The sequence below is a fragment of the Lottia gigantea genome (genome assembly GCF_000327385.1).
Source record: "Lottia gigantea unplaced genomic scaffold LOTGIsca_18, whole genome shotgun sequence".
NCBI lineage: Eukaryota > Metazoa > Mollusca > Gastropoda > Lottiidae > Lottia > Lottia gigantea.
Window position 1 is genome coordinate 883,683 of NW_008708301.1, and position 22,105 is coordinate 905,787.

The 22,105-nt window shown below is 32.0% G+C and overlaps 1 protein-coding gene across 1 annotated transcript; it reads left to right on the forward strand.

Annotated features, from left to right (window-relative positions):
* Positions 1–28: 28 nt before the first annotated feature.
* On the forward strand, positions 29–22,076 carry LOTGIDRAFT_231164 (hypothetical protein; the record flags this gene model as incomplete). Its single annotated transcript, XM_009052165.1, has 32 exons — positions 29–206; positions 1,205–1,236; positions 1,464–1,614; positions 1,867–1,937; positions 2,390–2,515; positions 2,984–3,023; positions 4,071–4,212; positions 5,269–5,416; positions 6,540–6,776; positions 7,204–7,542; positions 8,189–8,359; positions 8,858–9,052; positions 9,226–9,375; positions 9,927–10,091; positions 10,316–10,391; positions 10,954–11,101; positions 11,360–11,483; positions 12,209–12,313; positions 13,008–13,109; positions 13,197–13,331; positions 14,167–14,292; positions 15,129–15,334; positions 16,438–16,594; positions 17,525–17,599; positions 18,202–18,376; positions 18,790–19,001; positions 19,142–19,285; positions 20,028–20,090; positions 20,285–20,394; positions 20,685–20,835; positions 21,348–21,542; positions 21,987–22,076. 32 exons carry the CDS (start codon positions 29–31, stop codon positions 22,002–22,004), a joined length of 4,467 nt encoding a protein of 1,488 aa, XP_009050413.1. The 3' UTR covers positions 22,005–22,076.
* Positions 22,077–22,105: the final 29 nt, after the last annotated feature.

A 22,105-nucleotide genomic window follows, 5' to 3' on the forward strand; every position in this document is an offset into this window, starting at 1 on the left:
TTTACTAATTAAAAAAACCTGATCCAAAATGTGTCTTTTTAGATGTCAAGATGCCAGATATATGGTTCTGACTCCAAAGTCGATCCAGTCATGTGTTCCGTATTCATTTAGTGCCCGAGCCTTTGGCAACCATTCCTACACGTTGACGACGGAACTTCAACGTTCCTATCGCGCGACTACAATTTCTTCAATTACCACTGAAATATGTAAGTATTTGGTATTAGTTATAAGTTTATTACTCTCTAAAAGGCTAGCACAAATATATTTATTTCAAACTCAAGACTCTTGAGTTTTTCATCATTCTATACCACCATCATTCTATACCACCATCATTCTGTACCATCATTCTACACCACTACCATTCTGTACAACCATCATTCTATGCCAACACCATTCTATACAACCATCATTCTGAACCACCATAATTCTATACCACCATTCTACACCACTACCATTCTGTACAATCATCATTCTATGCCACCACCATTCTAAATGGGTAGCACAAATATATTTATCTCAAACTCAAGACTCAAGACTACCATCATTCTGTACCACCATCATACTGTACTAAATTCTATGCCACCATCATTCTATACCACCATCATTCTATACCACCATCATTCTGACCCACAATTATTCTATGCCACCATTCTATACCACCATTCTATACTACCATTCTATATACCACCATCCACCAGTTTTTAATTAAAAATTCTAGAATTATCACCCAGGTGAATGGTTGAATTAAAGATAGCTTGCCAGGCAAGGTAATATACGCCCACAGTCAGCTGTCAGAAAGCAGTCTTTAGTATTAGTCTTCATATTAAAGAATTTTTAATAGTTTGAATTCAATGATACATATATTTACTGCCAGTTATTTATGCTGAGAAATTCCACCAAATTTTTAAAAATCAATATCAATAACCCAAATACACCAAATTATCGCATCAATATATATGATCAAACCATGTGTCATCAAAATCAATTGAAAACTGTAGTCTCTAATGTGTTCACAAACCAATTTTCGTAAGTCAAGGGCAATAACTCAAAGACGGTTCATCGACAGATCGTCAAATTCAAACTTGTTCTATACAACCATCATTCTATACCACCATCATTCTATACCACCACCATTCTATACCATCAACACCATTCTATACCACAAATCTATACCAACAGTAAATAAATTTAAATTATATTCCAGTGCCAGGCGATACAAACACCATTACGTTACAGGTATGTTCTTTTTCAAGTTCTGCATGAACAATAACAATTATCTCAAAAGACTTTCGATTTCCAACTGATTTTGAAGGTTATTTTTAACTTTTTAACAAATAAAGTATGTAACAATTCTTTTTGTTTTACCTCGCAGTTTGCAATAAATTAACAAAAATAATGAAATAACGTAAATTGAAGATCCAAATTAGACTGTACGTGTATTTCATTTCCTATTATCTAACTAGGTTCCTTGTAATTTAAATTCTGATTATTATCTTATTCTGACGGGTACTGGTGAAACTACGTTTAATAATCGTCAATATCTGAGGATGTACAGCAGAGATATGGAAATCATCATACAAACTGATAAAAAGGTGTATAAACCAGGGCAAACAGGTACTACCTTCCTTAAAATGCTTATAAGAGGAATTTATACATCCAGCTAAACCAGATTTGGACCACGTGAAAATTCGTTTTGGTTGTTCATGTGTACTGCTTTTTTATCAAGTTTTCTTCACTTTTACTGGCAATAGGGGTATGAATTGTCTGAACTATTAGTGACACTCCTTTTGTTGTCCATGACAAATGTGCTCTGGTGAATCAATTCAATTCAGGTAAAATGATAAGTTTATATGATCTTTATTGTAGTAAAATATCGGGTATTTGGTGTTCGCTCGGATTTACAAGTGGTATGTTCTAATTATACCGTTACTGTCACAGTAAGTATATATCGTAATCTTAGGTTTAAGATGTGATAACTCAATTCTTTGCTTATGAAAGTACTAGATTTTGTTTCAGATCTGATTACATTTGCATAAGATGGTGTTGTAAATTTTGTATATGACTGATATCAGAGTTGATAGTGTAGTCCCGATCATCTGTAAAATTATATCATGAAATTATATCAGTGTTGTATGAGCGGTATTGTTGTTGTGTTAACAAATGCTTTTTAAGAAAGTTAATTTACTTTTCTACTGTTTATCATGCAGCGTATTGGACGACCGTTCGTTCCTGGTGCGTCCTTGGACATGTGACAAGTAACCTTATATGGAACTGGATCTCGTAAATCTGGAATGTAAAAATTTTCGACGAAAAATTAAATTCAACCGATTTTATATTTTTGTCTATCAAATTCACTCTATGAGTTTGAAATCATGATTTTATTTTCAAGGACCCCAAAGGAAACAAAATTCAGTTGTACACTTCTGTTGGAGATGACTATTGTATAGTTGAAAGGAATTTAAAGCTGCCGAAGGAACCAATATTTGGAGCATGGAAAATAAAAGCGTCAGTAGAGGTAAAAAAAAATTTCTCAATCTTGATGAAATAGATACATCACTGGACCAGTATTGGTTGGCAATTACTGTTTTGTCTTATTAAATTATTAATGTATCTGTAAAAATTTGTTTTATTAACGACAAAACTTATATCATTTGGTTAAAATAATTTCTATTCAGTTATGAAATTGGAATAGAAAAATAGTGTTGCTTATGTCACCTATCTGCTTAATTAACAAATTTATGGGAAGGGATGTGTAATTTCAAGTGATTTCCTGTGTGTTTCCTTGCCTTTTCGTTTGATCTATTATTTTTTTGTTTATATGTTGGTTAGATGAACATCTAGATTTCATGGTCTCCTAAATAAACGTAATATCTGTTATAACGTGCTTCCCTTTTTAACCATGTGATTTTGATTTGCATTTTCTTCTAACTGCACATCTTATTATTGTCTTCATGTTTTAATAATTATTTGTATAAATTCACAGAAAATGGAGCATACACAGACATTTAAAATTGAGAAATATGGTATGTATACAAATTATCAATTGTAATCATTATACTATCAATAAACTGAAATTTGTTATGTAATCATTATACTATCAATAAACTGAAATTTGTTATGTAAACATTATACTGTCAATAAACTGAAATTTGTTATGTAAACATTATACTATCAATAAACTGAAATTTGTTATATAAACATTATACTATCAATAAACTGAAATTTGTTTTGTAAACATTATACTATCAATAAACTGAAATTTGTTATGTAAACATTATACTATCAATTAACTGAAATTTGTTATGTAAACATATACTATCAATTATCTGAAATATGTTTTGTAAACAAATTATCAATAATCTGAAATATATTAAATTTTCATAAATCATCAATTATCTGAAATATGGTAGGTAGGTGTACACAAAGTATCAATAACCTGAAAAAATGTTAATAATTATCTGACATACATTTATGTAAACATATAGTACTATCAATTATCTGAAATTTGTGATGTATACAAAAATTACAAATAATCTGAAATATGATATTAATTATCTGAAATATGGTATGTATAAAAATTATAAAAAATCTGAAAAATGTTATTAGTTATCTAAAATATGGTATGTAAACATAAATATACTACCAGTTATCTGAAATTTGTTTAAACAATAACTGAATGTATATATAATATTATTTGACTAATTCCCGAGAAAGATCCTCTTTTCAACGAATTTCCATTGTTTTCTGATTGTATCGCAGATAGTTAATATTACAGGAAAACTCATGCTGCCTGCGGTATTTTTACATATATTAACACTATCTTGAACAAAACTGATGATTTATAGTAGCTGTAATCAACAGCATACTGACGTTGTCCATCGAGTAGAACAACTAGAAAAATTCAAAAAGATGTAAAGATGCAAAGCTTGTAAAACCCAGTTGCTGAATTGTCTTTTTTAGCTAAAACCGCCACAGTAATTACTTTATTCAAAGACTTCAGACGTTTTTTGGGACTTAAAGCATAAGAAGAATAGAGGAATGACCTTAAGATCAGTTAATCATATTATTAGTTTTCCTAGCAAGGTTCTTCACTCCATTGACTCACCCACAGTTTGCTTCCTTTCAAGTTTTACCTAAAGCTGAAGCTAAAGTTATAATGCCGTCTATTGTAAGTCAGAAGGATAACTCGATTACAGTACAAGTTTCATCTCAGTAAGTTTGTTACCTCATATTGATAGAGATATTAGACATCTGTTCATTATATCTTTATAGGTTGAACCATTTTGATATATAAGCCGTTTTAAAAATCCTTGTCAAAAATATAATGCCGAAAGTAGATACTGTAATTTCTTCTCTTTCTTTGAACTAATGCTCAAAGGGCGACATTTTCAGCAAAAAATAAACCCCTAAAAGCTATTTCCATGAAAAAATTGCCTTTTGAATACAAAAGATGAATGACCGACCAACTCCTCATTGCAATTGGATAGTTTGCATTGTGTTTTCTCTAGCTAAGAAAATTAACAATGGAGATAAGCTGGAGGATGTTAAAGATTGATTCCCTTATTTTCATTTATGAAAATGAAAATGCTAATACTTATGTGAATAGAAAGTAGAGGTGTTCTTATGACTTTGAAAGATACAAACTTGTCTCACTTGTCCATAATTAATTCACAATTAGCTAAATTAGAAGAGCATTACCAGCACAATTCCAATGAGTGACCGATCAAGAAAGGTCAAAAAGTCTTTTTTATTTATTCAGACTGTACATACTTTGACATTTATGATTTGTTAAAAATCTTAATTATATGCAATAAGAACATAATGATATGATTAAGAATACATGATAATTCATTAGAAACTCCAATTAATTCAAAAAATTGCTTAATTTGACAATAAAAAATAAGGAAACCCATCTTTAAGGACAGAATTAGAGAGAAATGGAATATAATACCACTTGAGCAAACAGGCCAGACAATATCTTGTCATGGAAAAAAGAAATTCGGACGATTTTTGCTGAATATGGTTGTTATATTGAGCATTAATTCAATCAAGGATGTAAAATTATAGTTATTATTTTCGGCATAATATTTTTTTTATAAGGAATATTAGAAAAAGCTGGATTCCAAAGATGTTCAACCTATAAAGCTGTAATTTGGTTAAGAGATGTCTAATATCCATATAAATATATATACCAGTATATAGAAGTTCTTTTTTCATGACTGAATTTGATTAATACATGTAGCTCTTCGCCTTCTGAAATCTTTGTAGATATACGTTTGGTAAGCCAGTAAATGGATCTGCTAGATTAAGGATAATTGTTAACTATTATCCTAAATGGAAATATCAAAAAGATCCAGATACAGGAAAATATGGTTACGTTGATCTGACCCAGCCTGAACTTATATATGACATGCAGGTAAATTCCAGTTACTCTCTACAGTTTTCGCATTTTTATAATACAATAAATAGTTTCGTTTCGTACTTAGTTATTTAAAGGGATTGTAAAGAGGCTTTCTAAAAATTTAGATGTGTATCAGGGATACTGATAGCACCAATTTGCACCATTCAATGTCACTAATCGCAAAGTATCCTTGTCTTTTACGATTACTGATGTCATAAAACACTTAGTTTTAGTGGAATTGCAGGAACAATAGACGCATGACTGGAAATTAAAATTGTTCAAGTTGATTCTATCACTGACCTCGATACACATAAATTGTTAAGAGAACCTCTTTACAACCCCAAGTCATTAGACTTAAAACAATACAGACTGAACACCCTTTTATAGCATTATTAACAAGAAATGATGGCAAAACTATATGGCAAAAGATAATAGCATCAAAATCATGTTTATTTAAGAAAACACAGTTTATTTTAAAACAAGGAAAAGGCAGATTGTTCATTGTTTTACTACATGATCTGAAAAAGAGGGTGTATTGAATATGCATTATTTTTTGCTTGACAATTTGATACATATATCAATACACTTAATTTTGTTTAAGAAAATCATTAAAGGCAACATATTGTTGTTTTCTTTTTGGTTAATTAAAAGATCGAAGCTTGCAAATACAAAATACAATCGGCAGTGATTTTGATGGAATTCAAACTGAGAGTCAGCTTCTTGTTGTCAATTAACCACGAAAACAATCTAGTATTAACAGAGAGAGAACAGACTTCTTAGGGTGTACATTAGAGTTGTTACCTCTGTTATACTTTACATACCTAGTCAAGTTCCCTTGCACTTCAAAATATTACAAGTTTTAAAGAAGAAAAGAACATTCTAGGTATCATTTTGTAAACGAACAGACAATACCGGTACTAAAAAAAGTCACAAACAACAATAATTTTACAGGCAGCACATTTTGTGTGGATTAAACATCGAATACAACTTTCATCCTGATTTCTTGAACCAGAGTAATAATACTTTTTGAGCAGATCTACACTAGACTATTTCTCGTCAGTGAAGTCTGGTCAGGTAAATATTATATGTTCATGCTCTCTTTGAATATTTACAGGTTGATTAAATGTCTTTTTTTTAGTTGGATGAAAATGGGAAAGGTACTACTGTTATTACAACAGAAGAATTAAAGACAATAGCCTATAGAGGATATCTTTCCTACAAGACAATAATTGGTCAAGTAAATGTGACTGATGACGCAACTGAAGCGACGTACATCTCTCCAACTAGTCAAATTTCGGTGACTAGGACTAGAGAAAAGTTAAGCTTTGTTCCAAATCCACATAACTATAAGCCTGCACTAGTTAACAGATTCTATGTAAGTTTTGCGTTGGGTGTAAAATTCAGAATTCATTGTGTTTTGCTAACGAATTACTTTTAGTTTGAAAATTGAGGGCCTGGTTAATTTGATATTATTTTGTACTGTATGTTGTAACTGATGAAAGTAACCACAGTGTAATTTGATCTCGATATGTCATATTTACATTCCAAAAAGGAAAATCTAGTGGAAATCTAGTAATCTATAGCATTTCGCTAGAAGGAATGGTTTGAATTTTACTAAAAAGTACCTGAATTTTTAATAAAAATATGCTATCAGTCTCGAGGCAATCCGTGACCTAATAAGTTAGTCCATTGTGTAGCACGAACTTTACAGCTAGTTATTTAATACTATGACCCTTAATGATGAAATGATTGCGCTCGACGATGTCACAATTGTAAATGTAATAGAGGTTTTCCCTTTTCAGATTGAACTCAAGCAGATTGATGGCAAACCAGTTTTGAAACCAGGTAATATTATTGTCAGTGCCAGGGTTAAAATCCTCATACCAGAAGAACCAGCTACAGAACCACCACCACCACCATCCGAGAACTCGGACCACTCATCCACGCCGCAATATTCTACAACTCCTGGCTGGGGCTATGGTCTCTATGGCTCCCAGCCTTGGTGGTATGACCCTAACTGTAAGGATCCACAATATAGATATGAAAATTTACCAGTAAAAAATTTGACTGTACCAGCTAACGGATTAGTGACGTATGATTTATTGGTGAATGAAACCGATTCTGTTGAGGTTTATCTAAAGGTAAGACAATCTAGCGTTATTATTTCTGTGAAAAAGAAATAGTAGTAATATTAGAATACAATATTTGATCACATGCTTACAATTACAACTTTCAGCATAAATTTTAATATTTATTTCTATATGGCAAATGTACAGTCGTCCACACAAAGAATTTTTTCTGCATTTTGTTTTATTGACTGTCGCAATTTTAGTCTGGTTAGGCCAGTTGATTAGAAAGTTACATGAATAACTGAAACTGAAAAAATATTTAGACGACTATATCAGATTATAAATATGTAGATCATTCTACTGGTAAACAATCTGACAATCCGATGCTCTGGCATAACAGCACAAAACATTTTATATAGATAAAACATTTTGAGAATTGGCAATTATTGGATGAACAGTAATATGGTCGGTTGATCTTCGGTTGCCAATTGAATTTACTTTTGATTAATCCTGGATTCTGATCTTGAAATAGAAACTATTGAAAACTTTTCAGACAAGCTTGTATCATTACACAAGTATCTGTTTTCTGCTTCGAGGACCATATCAATATAAATCTTAACTGTCTTTTAGCTTAAATCATTTAATGAATATTTGAAATTCGGGGTTTCACTCTTATGCTATCTTGCCTTAATACTCTCTTTATTAATTGATTTTATAGGTAAATTATGTAGAAGATACTGACGTATATACATCAAGGACTCTAACATCTTTCAAATCCCCGAGCAACACATTCTTGTCTGTCTCTCTTAAAACTAACAAACCAGCGTCTGGACAAAAAGTTAACCTCGAACTCAAAGCTACTCGAGAATTTAGCAGAGTTTATTACACAGTAAGTAATAGAGTCCAGGTTAGTAATAAAGAGTGGAAGAGTTATATAAGAACCTGTGAGATAACCGCTTTATTATCTCGGATAATTATCTAATTTTGGTGACTTCAAATATGAAATTCAATGTAGATTAACGTCTGATTTTATATAAAATGTAAGCTTGAGTTAAAAAGTAGATATAGATTTTAACACTAAACACCGGGAACACCGAGAAGTTTTATCAGGTCTAAATTAAAACACTAAGAAAATTAAGTGTTAAACAGTTAGTATGAACATATAAAAATGTAGCATGGATATATTATATACTATATATATATATATTAATATACAGACAAGGAAAGCCAAATTAACTACGACAAGAATAACTCTATAATCTATAACATTTTGTCAGCTGTTAGAAATCCATGCATGCGTGAGTGTTGAATTAATGAATTCTATCGGTTGTTCTTCCAACAAGATCTATGATTAAACATGTGGATAAACTGTCATTTTGTTTTACAGATTCTGTCTCGAGGGGTGCTGATAACAGAAAATTACCAAGATTTCAGTACAACAAGTAAATCTCAAATTCTCAGCTTTTCCGTAACTAGCGATATGGCACCAAAGCTTAAAATCATAGTATTTATTAGAGTGGAAGATAAAGAAATTGTTGCTGATGCTATCTCATTTAATGTTGAGGGATTTTACAATAACAAGGTGAGAATCGGGTATACAGAATATTTACCTCGTTTTTATCACCTATTGAGCAGTTGTTGCTGACTACGAGTAGAATTTTTCCATTGTGGTGACAAGCTAGGGTCTGTATTAGCAATTCTTGAAATCAAGCTCAAAAACATGTTGTACATCATTGTAAATTTCTATTATCTTAGGTATCATTAATGTTCGATTCGGATAAAGTAGAAACTGGATCCATATCAACTCTCAGTGTTAAAGCTTACAGCAATTCTAATGTATATGCTGTAGCTGTTGATAAAAGCACCACTTTACTTGGGGAAGCATCAGATGATTTCAGCCAAGAGGTGAGTCACATGAAATTTCCGCCTCATCTAGATGATACCACGATAAGTATTAGACAATAAATATAATTATGTAAATAGTTTTCAAAAGTACTAAAAATATACAAATATCGCATAATTCCTTTAAAATTATCTTAAGCTAGGAATTTCTTTTTCTATTCTATAGATGTCTTTTCTATATATAACAGTGTCTCAAGAAAAGACGACTCGTCTTTTTAACTCGGATATTTCTGGACAAAGGCTAAAATTTCGACCATGAGCAGTGAGGACATTTATTGATTGGCTTAGCTTAAAAAAAACTAAGCTGAGACTAAGGTATGATTGGTAATATGACTTAGTGTGATCTCTGCATCGATTTAAGTTTCCAGGACCCAGAAAATGAATGCCAACTATAACCAATTCCAGTTACCTAATCTTATGATAAGATGACTATATTTCTTAAAATCATGTTGACAAAGTCAAACTTGTTTTCAAATGTTTAATTATGAAGAGTGTTGTTGTGGTATAAGATCTACAAGAGAGTTTTGACAAACTTCCTATATTTTATATTTTAGGTTGAAGGATTCTTAGCAGTTGGTGGTGGGAATTATTATAGAAAGAAGAGGGAAGCTCTCTTTAGAAAGAGGCGTGAATCTGAAAAACGTTCTCGTACTAAACGATCAGTATGGTGGCCATACACTTATAGAACATATGGGATCGATGTTGATGATATGTTCAGAGTAGGTTATATTATGATTATAATTGCTTTTTAGTAAGTTAAAAGGACGATCATATTGGGTGTTGGATAATTTGCTCTTGCCCATTTTTTCCAAACTGTTGTTTCGTATTTTTCTTTATACTGTTCGGATCGTGAGGGGAGGGGGTATTGTTCATTTCAATTGTAATACATATTAAGCTACCGTCATAGATTTTCAAATCTAACGTTTCTATCTTTCTTGAATAGTATACTGGTTTAAATGTTATATCTGATGCTTTGGTCTATATATATCAACAACCAGAGCCATGTCGGCGTTTTTATGGTAAATGTGTATATTCTCTTTTAAAATGTCAACACTAAACTGAAAATCCCTAATATCAGCATAGGAGACAAAAAAAAGGGGTATAGTACATTGTTGTCGGATACAGTCAGATTTCTGGCTTTACGATGGTTCCGAATTTCTTCTAAATCTGTTTGGTTGAATTTACTGTGGATCGTTTAGGACATGAATTATAATTTATTTATTTTTATTTTCACCTTTTTGTTTAATAGCAACTTTTGGCTCTTGAATTACGATATACAGTATTCCGTAAATGGTAAATGTATAAAATAAGATCAAATTCTGAAAACAAAGTTTGGATTAACTTAAATCATAATTTCAATGAATTTCTGAACATGTAGAACTAAATCAGAATTTGAATTTCCTATCTAATTCAACCTGTCCATATCTTTGAGGAAATGATTTGATCTTCTGGGTGTCAGATGTCATGAATCTGGACAATTTGATAAAGTATTCATATAATAGCTGACACGCCATAAAAAATATAAATGATGGTTTCATACATTCATTACCTCAGCAATATAACTCTTTAATACTCGTACAGGACCACGAGCTGGGACATCAGCTACTGAGGGTCCACAACAATTACCACCAGGGCAGGCTCCCGATGTTGCATCCAGAAATTCTGATGAGGAAGATTCTGCTAGATCATACTTTCCAGAAACATGGATTTGGGACTCACAAAATGCTGGGTTAGATATTATTTTATTATTTTATAACAAGTCTATAGAAGGTTCACTGGTATAAAATCAAAACCCATCTGCAAAAAGGATATCTTACCCGCTTTATTTTGTATACGTGAAGGTAAGAGTTTTGTTTCCGGAGGGTTAAAAAAAAGATACCACGGAACTAAAGCATTTTGTTACATCGAGCTCCACACTGAATATAGACAGATAAATTGCAGTAGATTGGTTTTATAATTTATATAGATCTTTCATGATCTATTACAGCTCTATAGGGATCGCCAACTTCACATTAAAAGTACCAGACACTATCACAACGTGGGTTGCCAGTGCTTTTGCTATCAGTCTAAATCCCTTAATTGGAGTTGGTATGACGTCAGACGTTGCTGAGGTGAGTATAAATTTTCAAACAAATAAATAATTACTAAGATAATATCTGGTGGCCCAGAAAAAACACATTAATACTCTTCAATTCAGGATTTTTCATAAAGTATCAAAGCTATGATTATAATATTTTGACCTCATATTTTTAGTGATATGAGACATATTTTTATCAAATTACAGCTTTATATTGGGGTGAACAGCTTTCGAATACCAGCTTTTTCAAAATTCCTTGTAAAATTATATTATGCTGAAAATAATTACTATAATTTCACATCCTTAGTTGAATAAATGCTCAATATAACAACCATTTCAGCAAAAATCGCCCGAATTCTTGCCTTGAATATTGCCTTTCTGGTTTATCCAAGTAGTATTTTGTTAGATTTCCCTCAAATTCTATCCTTCAATTCCTCCAGCTAGAGAAAAAAAACCTGTAAACCATTTCATTGTAATCGGGAGTTTTAGGGTTTCCATTCATCTTTTGTGTAAGGAATACTCCAATTTTCAAAATTTGCATGGTAAAGGCTTTTTTGTGTATTTTCTGAAAATGTCGACTTCATTGGGCAATAGTTCAGTGAAAGAGGAGACATAAATATTTTTTTCGACTTTTTCATTATTTCACAAGGCATTTTAAAAAGGTTGATCGAGGACTAACGTACAATCCATCCAAATCTCGGGTATGAAACGAAGCTTGACATTGTGAAGATGCTGTTGATGATACTTCTTGTCTTACAGCTGACAGAGTTTTTTGTGATGTTAAATCTGCCCTATTCTGTTGTTAGAGGAGAAGAACTGGTTATAAAAGCCAATGTTTTTAACTATCTTGGTTTTAATACAGAGGTTTGTATATTGGCTTGGTTATGGCAAAATAGACATAAAACATACATTGCTTAATATAAATCCACGAACCAGTACGATAGTGGAGTACGTCAAGACCGGCATGCAGTTTTTGTCGAAAACCATTTTCAATATCGGATGAGGTTCACTCTTTTCTTTAAATTTCGAAATCGTTGAAACTTTCAAAGTTGTAAGTTGATCTCGTTTATTATATACCAACATACAAAGTTTATAAAATGGGTTGAAAATTAAAGAAACTATTGCATTTTCACTATTACGGATCATGAGAGTTCAAATTCATAACTGTCGCAAACAAATCATGCTCTTACCTCATCAAAAAGTCATCAAAAATGAAAAGAAATGAATGTATGAAGTTTTACGTCCTACTTTTCTGAACCATGTGGACTAATGAAGACGGGCAACGCCATGAAAAAGTCATCAAAAATTAATAATTGTAAATATTTCATGATACCAGATACCATGTCCGTTTAACTAATTGTATAGTAGTGGACTCCTCCAAAGAGAAGTACCATAAGGTGTTTCGAAAAATATTGATGCTCCAAAAATCGATACCACTTTTGTTGCTGGGATTACAAACTGTGCTATAATTTCAAGAGATCTCAACGGCTGCATAAATATGTGTTTCTATCAGCCCGACATACAGCAGCATTGTTTATAACCTTTAATATGTCTTCAGGCTGAAGTAATGTTAGAGAATCCAAAAGGATTTGTTATTATTCAAGTTGATGCTGACGGATTTGAAGTCGAGTCCATGGTAACAGAGACCACAAGAATAAACGTAAGTTAATTTATAAATTCCTTCCAAATAATCAATGCTAATGATTGGACTTGATTCTTTAAATATGTATAACCTCGTTTATTTTAGGTACCTATAGATGGAGCTGCTACTGCTTATTTTACTGTTAGATTTCTGGAAGTTGGATATATCGATCTACAGGTTTATGCGCGAACTGTTACATTACAAGCTGGTGACAGGATTTTGAAGCCAATGTTCGTTGAGGTAAGCTATTTTGTGGTTGAATATATCAAAACAATGATTATAGAATTGTAATGTGTTAAATGATTTTATGGGTTATTGAATTATTAGAAAAACACATTCCTTCGTATAGGCCAACATCAGAACCAAACTCAATAGCTAAGATTTGTCACCTCTTGTAAATGAATCTGTACTGACAGTCGGGTGTTGTTTTGTGTAAAGTGTTTCGTATTAATTTCCTCAATATCTTTCTACCCCCTGAAACATGCACCTAGTCTTTTTTATACGCCTACATGAAATGGGGAGGGGGAGGGGTTGTTGTCACCCATGTCGTCCCTAGAAAAAGATCAAAAGAAGAGTATAACTGAAGGTTGAATATTTCATGGTGATCATGTTCGGGGTGTGTAAGTGACGGAATTGACTGAGTCTCTTTATCAAAATTATTGGATTTATTAACAGGCTTCAATCGTTACATAATACTCCATCAAACTGAAAAATATTGAATAAAAACACTTAGTCTTTAGCTTAGTAAAGAAAAATGATTTAACTTATAAATTAAATTATATAAATGCGGAAAATTGGCGAAGAGGGGTGGGCACTTAAATCCAATCTAGGGTTGGACAGGTTCGGATTATTCCAAATTTCTCGCAAAACGCTATTAATTGATAATATAACAAATAAATGTATAAGGTATGCAATACAGACTAACCGGAGGTGTGAACATAACATATTATACACAAATAAAAACCAACTAAAACCTTTTCCCCGACTAATGGAGCTTTATTACAAGCTATCTTTTCGGTTGTTGGTATATCACCGTTATTATTTAGATCGCAATTTTTAAACAATTTCTTTATAGGTTGAAGGAATACCACAAGAATACAATGAAGTAGTGATTGTAGAATTGGTTGAACAGAATTATTTCAATAGAAGCGTAGAAGTAATGTTGTACCAGATTCAGAAAAAGTTGTCGTTACTGCTTATGGTATATACCTTATCTCACTATTGAATAATTGAGTCAATTATTTTCAGTTTGATAATGTGTTCAAAGAAATGTCTAGCATATATAACTGTATTTACATATTTAAAGGGACATGTTCGCCAATTTCGGGGGTTGAAATGGGCCTGGAATATATTTAAATAGTCTTTAGAAGTTCTAGAGATGTACAAAAATCGCTTAATTCCTTCATTTAACTATGAATTTCAATTTCTATTTCTATATATGTCTTTTCTATATATATGTATATATGGCAGAGTCTCATTTTACCTTTCAAGCTCGGATAATTCTGGACACACATGGATTTAAAGAAAACTATTACTGATTAGTTTATCTAGTCAAACATTTTGTCATGGATAAAATCATTCGGCAATCCTCGACAGTTTCCATAAAGCAGAATCTGTCTTGGTAATGAATGGTGAATTTCGTAACGTCTTCTTGGGCAAAACTCTTTACTTCCGGTATTTAGCGGTGATTTGTCAAATGATCGTAATATGGCAACCTAAATACAGTCCCTAACTTTAGAACTCTTTGGAGATTTACCTGACAATCACTATTGCATTTAATGTTATATTGTGGCCATCATATCATCAGTTTAAATCCATATCTTATAAAGTTTTTTGGCTTTATAGTTGTTTACAATCAATTGTAGTCCCGAACGACCAGTATAATATTTAAACTACCAGAATCACGTAGATCACGTGACAATATTGGCATAGCTCCGGCAAAATATGGCAAATACTTCACACATTTGATCGGAATATTATGTAACTTCTGAAATCGAAGCTGTAATTCTAATTGCTCACTACATGTTGTCAATGTAGAAGTGCTGCTTATTGTTATTTGTAGGAGATCCACTAAGCTCGGCTCTACAGGATATTGAAAAACGGATCAAAAGGCCATATGGTTGTGGAGAACAGAATATGATCAACTTTGTACCCAATATTTATATCTGGGCATATCTTCATTGTACTGGACAATTGACACCGGCTATACAAACCAAAATAAAGAATTATTTAGAAATTGGTATGTAAATATCTACATTAAACATTGTGACCACTCGATATGGTAATGACTGATGGACGTGTTTATAACCTGTTGTAACAATTCAGTTGTATTACCTCTTTTGTATTTACTCTACTGTATTAACTCTACTGTATTAACTCTATTTATCAAAGATGGGTTCCCTTATTTTCATTTATGAAAATGAAAAACTAATACTTAAATGAATAGAAAGAAGAGGTGTTCTATTGATTTGAAAAATACCACTTTGTCTCACATGGCCATCTCTAAAACATAATCATCCAAATTAGAAGAGAATTACCAGCAGCATTCTAATGAGTGACCGATCAAGAAAGGTCATAACGTCTTTTTTTGTTTATCCAGACACATATACATTTATGATTTGTTAAAACTCTTAATAATATGCAATAAGAACATAATGAGATGATTAAGAATGGACCAGCATGATAATTCATTAGAAACAATCAAATAGTTTGCTTAATTTGACACTAAAAAATAAGGAAACCCATTTTTAACTGTACTGTATAAACTCTACTGTATTAACTATACTGTATTAACTCTACTCTATAAACTCTATTATATTACTTCTACTCTATCAGTTTTACTGCATTAACTCTACTGTATTAACTCTACTTCATCAACTCTATTATTTTAACTCTACTGTGTTAACTCTACTGAATTATCTTTACTGTATCAAGTCTATTGTATTGACTCTATTTTATTATCTCTACTGTATCAACTCTATTGTATTAACTCTTTTAAAGGTTACAGTGGAGAAATGAGATATCAACGAAATGATTATTCATTCAGTGCGTTTGGTACAGAGATAGCTCTGGTAGTCAATGGTGAGTGTAAATCGTGCTTATCTAGAATACATTATTTTGAGGTGAAATAAATAGTAATTAAACTGCATTAGTCATACTTATATTGACGTTTTTCAAAACTGACTTGACTTTATTACCACCGAAATACTCAGAAGTGGTTATCTATTGATGGAACTGATAGCTTTGGTCATTTGGATTTGTACCCTTTCGTTATGAAGTTATCAATTCTTGATTTCGAAAGATTTACTAAGCTTCATTTGCTCTCAATATGTATTTTGATTTGTAGGCTAACAGCCTATGTAGTAAGAACATTCAGTGAAGCTCGTCAATACATCTATGTTGATGAAAAAATATTAGAGTATGCTGTTAATTACTTGATAAATAATCAGAATGAAGACGGTACCTTTAATGAATCTGGCCGTGTTTTTAGTAAAGCATTAAAGGTATGTTTAAATTATATAAAGAAAATTTGAACTGATGTCAGGAGTATAAAAGCAAAGCAGTGTAAGTATTTACATTTTATCATTGATTGTATATTAGAAATTGTTTAGAATAATAACCTTCAGAGGCCACATACCTTTTTTCATAATTAGCTGACATTTACTCAAATTTGAAACCAAGGCTCTGGGAATATCAAATCTGGCAACTCATTTCATAAATTTCATATTACATTAGCACTTGTTTAAGATCCTCTATATAGCAAAGGAAAAATAGTATTATTCTATTCCTTACTAGCAACATAGCTTTAATCTTAAAGTTTTACCTTTTCTTTGTGTGAGGGGCATAATGAATTCGAGTAAAATTAAGCTGAGCATAGGAAATGTTTTGTGGCCCTGGGACCGGAGATGACTGTTTTGAGCAATGTTGATCTTCAACAAATCGAGTAACAAAAGGTTCGTTCAGTTTAATGAACCTGGTCATGTGACTCATAAAGAATTAAAGGTATGAATTAAAGGTATATTGCACCTATATTAACAAAATTTCCAAAATTTTAGACGTATAAAAGCAAAGGAGTGATGGCAAGTATGACCATTTTATCATTGATTGGTGTCAAATTGAACTTTTGTATTATAAGACAGTGTTACGAATATTAATGAACATTTTACGGCGGACGTTATTTATATAAGATCAGAGTTGACTGTTTTAGCCCATGGTGATTTCCAGTGATTCAGTTGAATTCAAATACAGTGTTATTTAGATTTTTGAAGTGAGTTTGAAATATAGAATAACAGAATCGTATCTTTCCTGCCAACATGATTTAGATGTTGAGGGACAATGGATATATTTGAGCGATAATTAGTTTGATATGGTAATACAATACTTTTACTTGACCCAATAGCTGTTAATATTTCAACGTTTTGACTTTTTTGTAGGGCAGTTCATTTGAAGGAAATGGTTTGAATGCCTTTATTTTGATTGCTCTTTCTGAAGTTTCTGAAATAATGCAGGTAAATATAAAGTGGTGTAGTCACTTGATCATTCCTAGATTCACCAACTAACTGAAACTTCACAAAATTAGACAAATTAGACATCTGGTGAATAACCCTACTGCATTCCACCCAACTGCAAAGCAATTATTATCAGCAGGCTTTAATTGCTGATAAAACTTCCGTTTAAATAAATATGCTTTTGTAAAAATGTAAAAAGGGTTAAAAACAGATCTCATGAAAAAAAATATATACTACCTATGCTGGTAAAAAAATTATAGCCAACCCCTAATGGCATACTTTACTCTCGTCAGCACTAATTGCTGAGCAAACCGTATTAATAGAATAAGAAATTATCAAATTCCAAATATAGGTTCGGGGAGACTTACTCTTTTCATCCATATACAAGGACAAATTCTTCCAGGCAGGCATATAGTCTTCACTTGATCGAACTGTATATACCTATCACGAAAACAATCCGCATCCTTGTCGGTTGCGATTCATTATCTTTGAGAATCTTTTCTGTAAATTTGCGTACATCAATATTTTTGTGCTGCATTTTTCTTGAATATTATTATATTGTATACACACTTTCGATTTTAAAAAACCCTGTTTTCCTTTAGGGGCAATTACATTTTGCTAACAGCATACACATGTCTATTCAACAACTAGAAACAGCATCTAAAACAATGACCAACATATATGATCTCGCTATTACGGCTTATGCTTTATATGTAGTTGGAAGTACGAAGTCATCAAATATCTTACAGAAGCTGGAATCTATACAAACCACTGAAGGTAAAAGCCCATTAATGTTTTAGCGACGAGTATTCCGAGTTGGATTTGAATGATCTTATGGTTCTGTTTTTATTTTGTTTTGTTTTTTTGTCTGAACCTTATCGGTGTATCTACAAAGATTGTGTTTCCTTTTTTCCGATGACATTTGAAGAGAAATATTCAACTAAATTTTATTTCATCCACCCGCATCACCAACGGTTCATCGAACGAACTGATATCACTATTTACATCATCTGCTCACGTGTTTTTAATATTGACCATAAAGTATATCCAATTAATGGACCTATTCCTTTTTCATGAAATCTTTATATCATTCACCAAATCTTTGAAGATTAATATTATCAAGCTCTTAATCTGTTTAAATACTGTGTGTTCTCTTTGTATAACTATATATTAAAATCATCATTTTGTAGATGGTATGGTATATTGGGAAGTTGTTATTGAGGCTGACAGAGTTCAGTATTACTGGAATCCACCACACAAACAAAGTAGTCCGGTTAATATTGAGACTGCTGCTTATGTTTTACTTACTTACTCTAAAATGGGAGAAAAAGAAAAAGGTATACCTATAATGAAGTGGTTACTTTCACAACAAAACAGCAATGGTGGTTACTCCTCTACGCAGGTAATTATTGACAAAAACGTACAGGCTTTTGATTAACATATTATAATCTAAATTTAGTATGTATAGATAATAGCAAATTACATCGAACAACAATTTACAGTAACAAAGCAAATGAAGAGAATGACACACTTTTGTTTCAGGATACAGTGGTAGCACTTCAAGCTTTGTCACAATTTGCTTGTCTATTACATGGTGGAAGTTACGATATAACTCTAAATGTATTTGCAAGCAGACAAAGTAGAACATGGACTATATCAAAGACTTCCAGTGTATTTAAATGGGAGGTAAGTTCCTTCACTCAAATAACACAGAAGATACTGTTTGAAGTACCCACCTTAAAGTCCGTTCTGTGCATTGATACACAGACGTGCCTTCTGGTAGAATTCCGGCATGGACGTTAACACGCGATTTTACTTTTCGCACTGGCTATTTGCACCGTCACTGTGCTTGTTCTCTATGGCTACTAACAACGGTAAGACACAATAAGCGCGCTATTTTTGGGTTTTTATACGCCCACAAATATATTTCGGGCGTATATTTTAATCACCCTGGCGATCCGTTCACATTTGGTTCGTGCTCACTCTCAGGCTACAATTCTTTACAGATTCTTTTGAATTTTATTTTGTAGGTCTTTGTCATTATGAGGATGATCCCTATTGATTTTCGTGATGAACGGATAATTTTTCACCGAAATATCGTGTATGACTAAGCGTTATCATTCTATTGCCTATATTGTGAATCTCGTGCTCACTCTACAGGCTACAATTCTTTATGGATTTTTTTGATTTTTTTTGTAGGTCAATGTCATTATGAAGATGATCACCAACATGTCGTATTCAACTTATCTATCTTTTTTAAAAGAGTGAGGCAATTTTGATTGTCAAGAATGATATTAAGTGACTTTGTTAGGGTTAGGTAGGGATGGCCATATGTTTTCTAATGCCGATGTTTGTACCGTCGCGGTACGAATAGCCTTGGCCTTTTTTATTCAAATAAAAATATCTCTATTATTAATTGTCATTTCAGACTCGTGAAACCACTGATAGTATTGATATCGAGGCTTCAGGTACCGGTAGTGGAATCGTCATGGTATGTTGAATTTATGAATTATATCAATGATAAAATAGATATTGTCAGTTATTATTGGGATAAATATTGTCAAATTCAGCATCCATATTGTATATCAAAATCCGAAAAAGGGTTTTAAAATCCTACACCATTTATTATAATCTTGTATTTCATTTTTTCTGTTTTTAAAATGTTTTTTCGAAATTGTCTTCCAGATAACTGTAAAATATAACATTGAAGAACTGGTAGTCCAATCGACTTGGGGGCTCAGTGTCGTAACAGAATCTGAAACTTTGGAAGTTCTCGTGATCAAAGTTTGTTTTGAGTAAGATATCTTTTGACCACATTCATGAACAAATGTATATAGTTGTTTTAAAAGGATAGAGTCTCTAAATTCCTTGGTATATCTGTTTACACATTACTGCCACAAAGGACCAATTATAGAATATTTAGACGACCATATCTTTCTTACACCAGATTAAAAACATGAAATCATATCCATTGAAAGTATGCTCCAGCCTCCAGATTTTTCAAAATTTTTAAAAATAGTCCAATTTACAAATTTGTTTCACCATAGAACTTTATACAACCAGTGAGAGCTGTTTCTTTTTTCAGCTGGAAAGTTCTTAACCAGTCAAGTGGGATGGCAATATTAGAAACCGTTTTAATCAGTGGTTTTCGAGTAGACGATTCTCAGCTTCAAAATAATAAACTTATAAAGAGGATGGAATCAGACCAAAGAAAATTCATTCTCTATTTCGATGAGGTGATTATCTTTATATTATTAAAATAACAAACGGTCTGCAACCCCCCAAAAATTCATCAAATTACTTGATCAAACCTTTACATGTTCAGCGAATCAAAGTCACATGAAAACACCTTCATCCTGGTTTGAAAACATACAATTGAGACTTTGCTGGTGTAATGCAAAGTTTTAGATCAGTGCTTCTCAATCTTTATGATCCACTTCCCCCAATACTATAAAACATCAAAAAAAACCTAAAAATTGAAACTTGCTTGATAGGCAATAGAAATGTCACCAGGTCCAGTGAGAATAGACGTTGATCGCCAAGTTCAGACTGTCTTGTTTTATTTTGTCAAGATATCTGCTACATCACATTCCACGAAGATACGAAGTGGAGAACAGTTTTGTGATCAAATTTGTTTTGTTGATTTATTGTATTTGTATATGTTATCGCGATGTCGACCACAAAACTTTTTAATTCAATACAATATTTATAATGATTATAATCAAATTGGTATTTCATTTGTTTGTAGGTTGGGAATACACCAATGTGTTTAAAACTAAGACTAATAAAAGGTGAAGTTGTTGGAAAAGTGAAACCAGGTTTTGTTACTATAACAGATTATTATAATCCGGAGAATAGTGTTACAGTCTCCTACAAGTCATCTATAGGTGAAAATGCTCCGGTTTGTGCTCTGTGTCCACAAGGAGTCTGTGGTGAATGTAAGGTAAAATATCTATTTTCTTTAAGCTGACTTACAAGAGCAAATAAACGGAAGCGTATTAGGGTCATTCATTTTTTTTTTTTTTTTTTTGAATTTTCAAGTTAGTATGTTGAATTTTCAATTTTCAAGTTAGTATCTTGAACATAGTAACTTGAATTTTCAACAGGGCCTTTTTCTTCTGACTCTACTCCAGCCGACAACTGTCAAAATATCCACCAGAGGCTGGAATAGAGGCAGATGTTTCGAACTAACTTTTGCAATGAGCTTGTTTGTTTCAGTTTTCTTTACACAAAAATGTATCTAAATTTCGGCACATTTTGTCCCCTTTAACATCTCGTGTGTAGGACTGTGTGTCAAATAAGAGGAGGAATTGTTAATTTGTTTATTTTTATTATTCTGTGTATACGTTGTAACTCTTTCAAATTCATTTTTTTGTGATATTTTCAGGTTGGTAAGAAGAGATAGATATAATGTTAATGTAATGATATAATTTCCTAAAACATAATCTATATTGACAATAAATTATTCTGCATCCCAGTTGTTCTTTTATGTTATGTATGTAATTG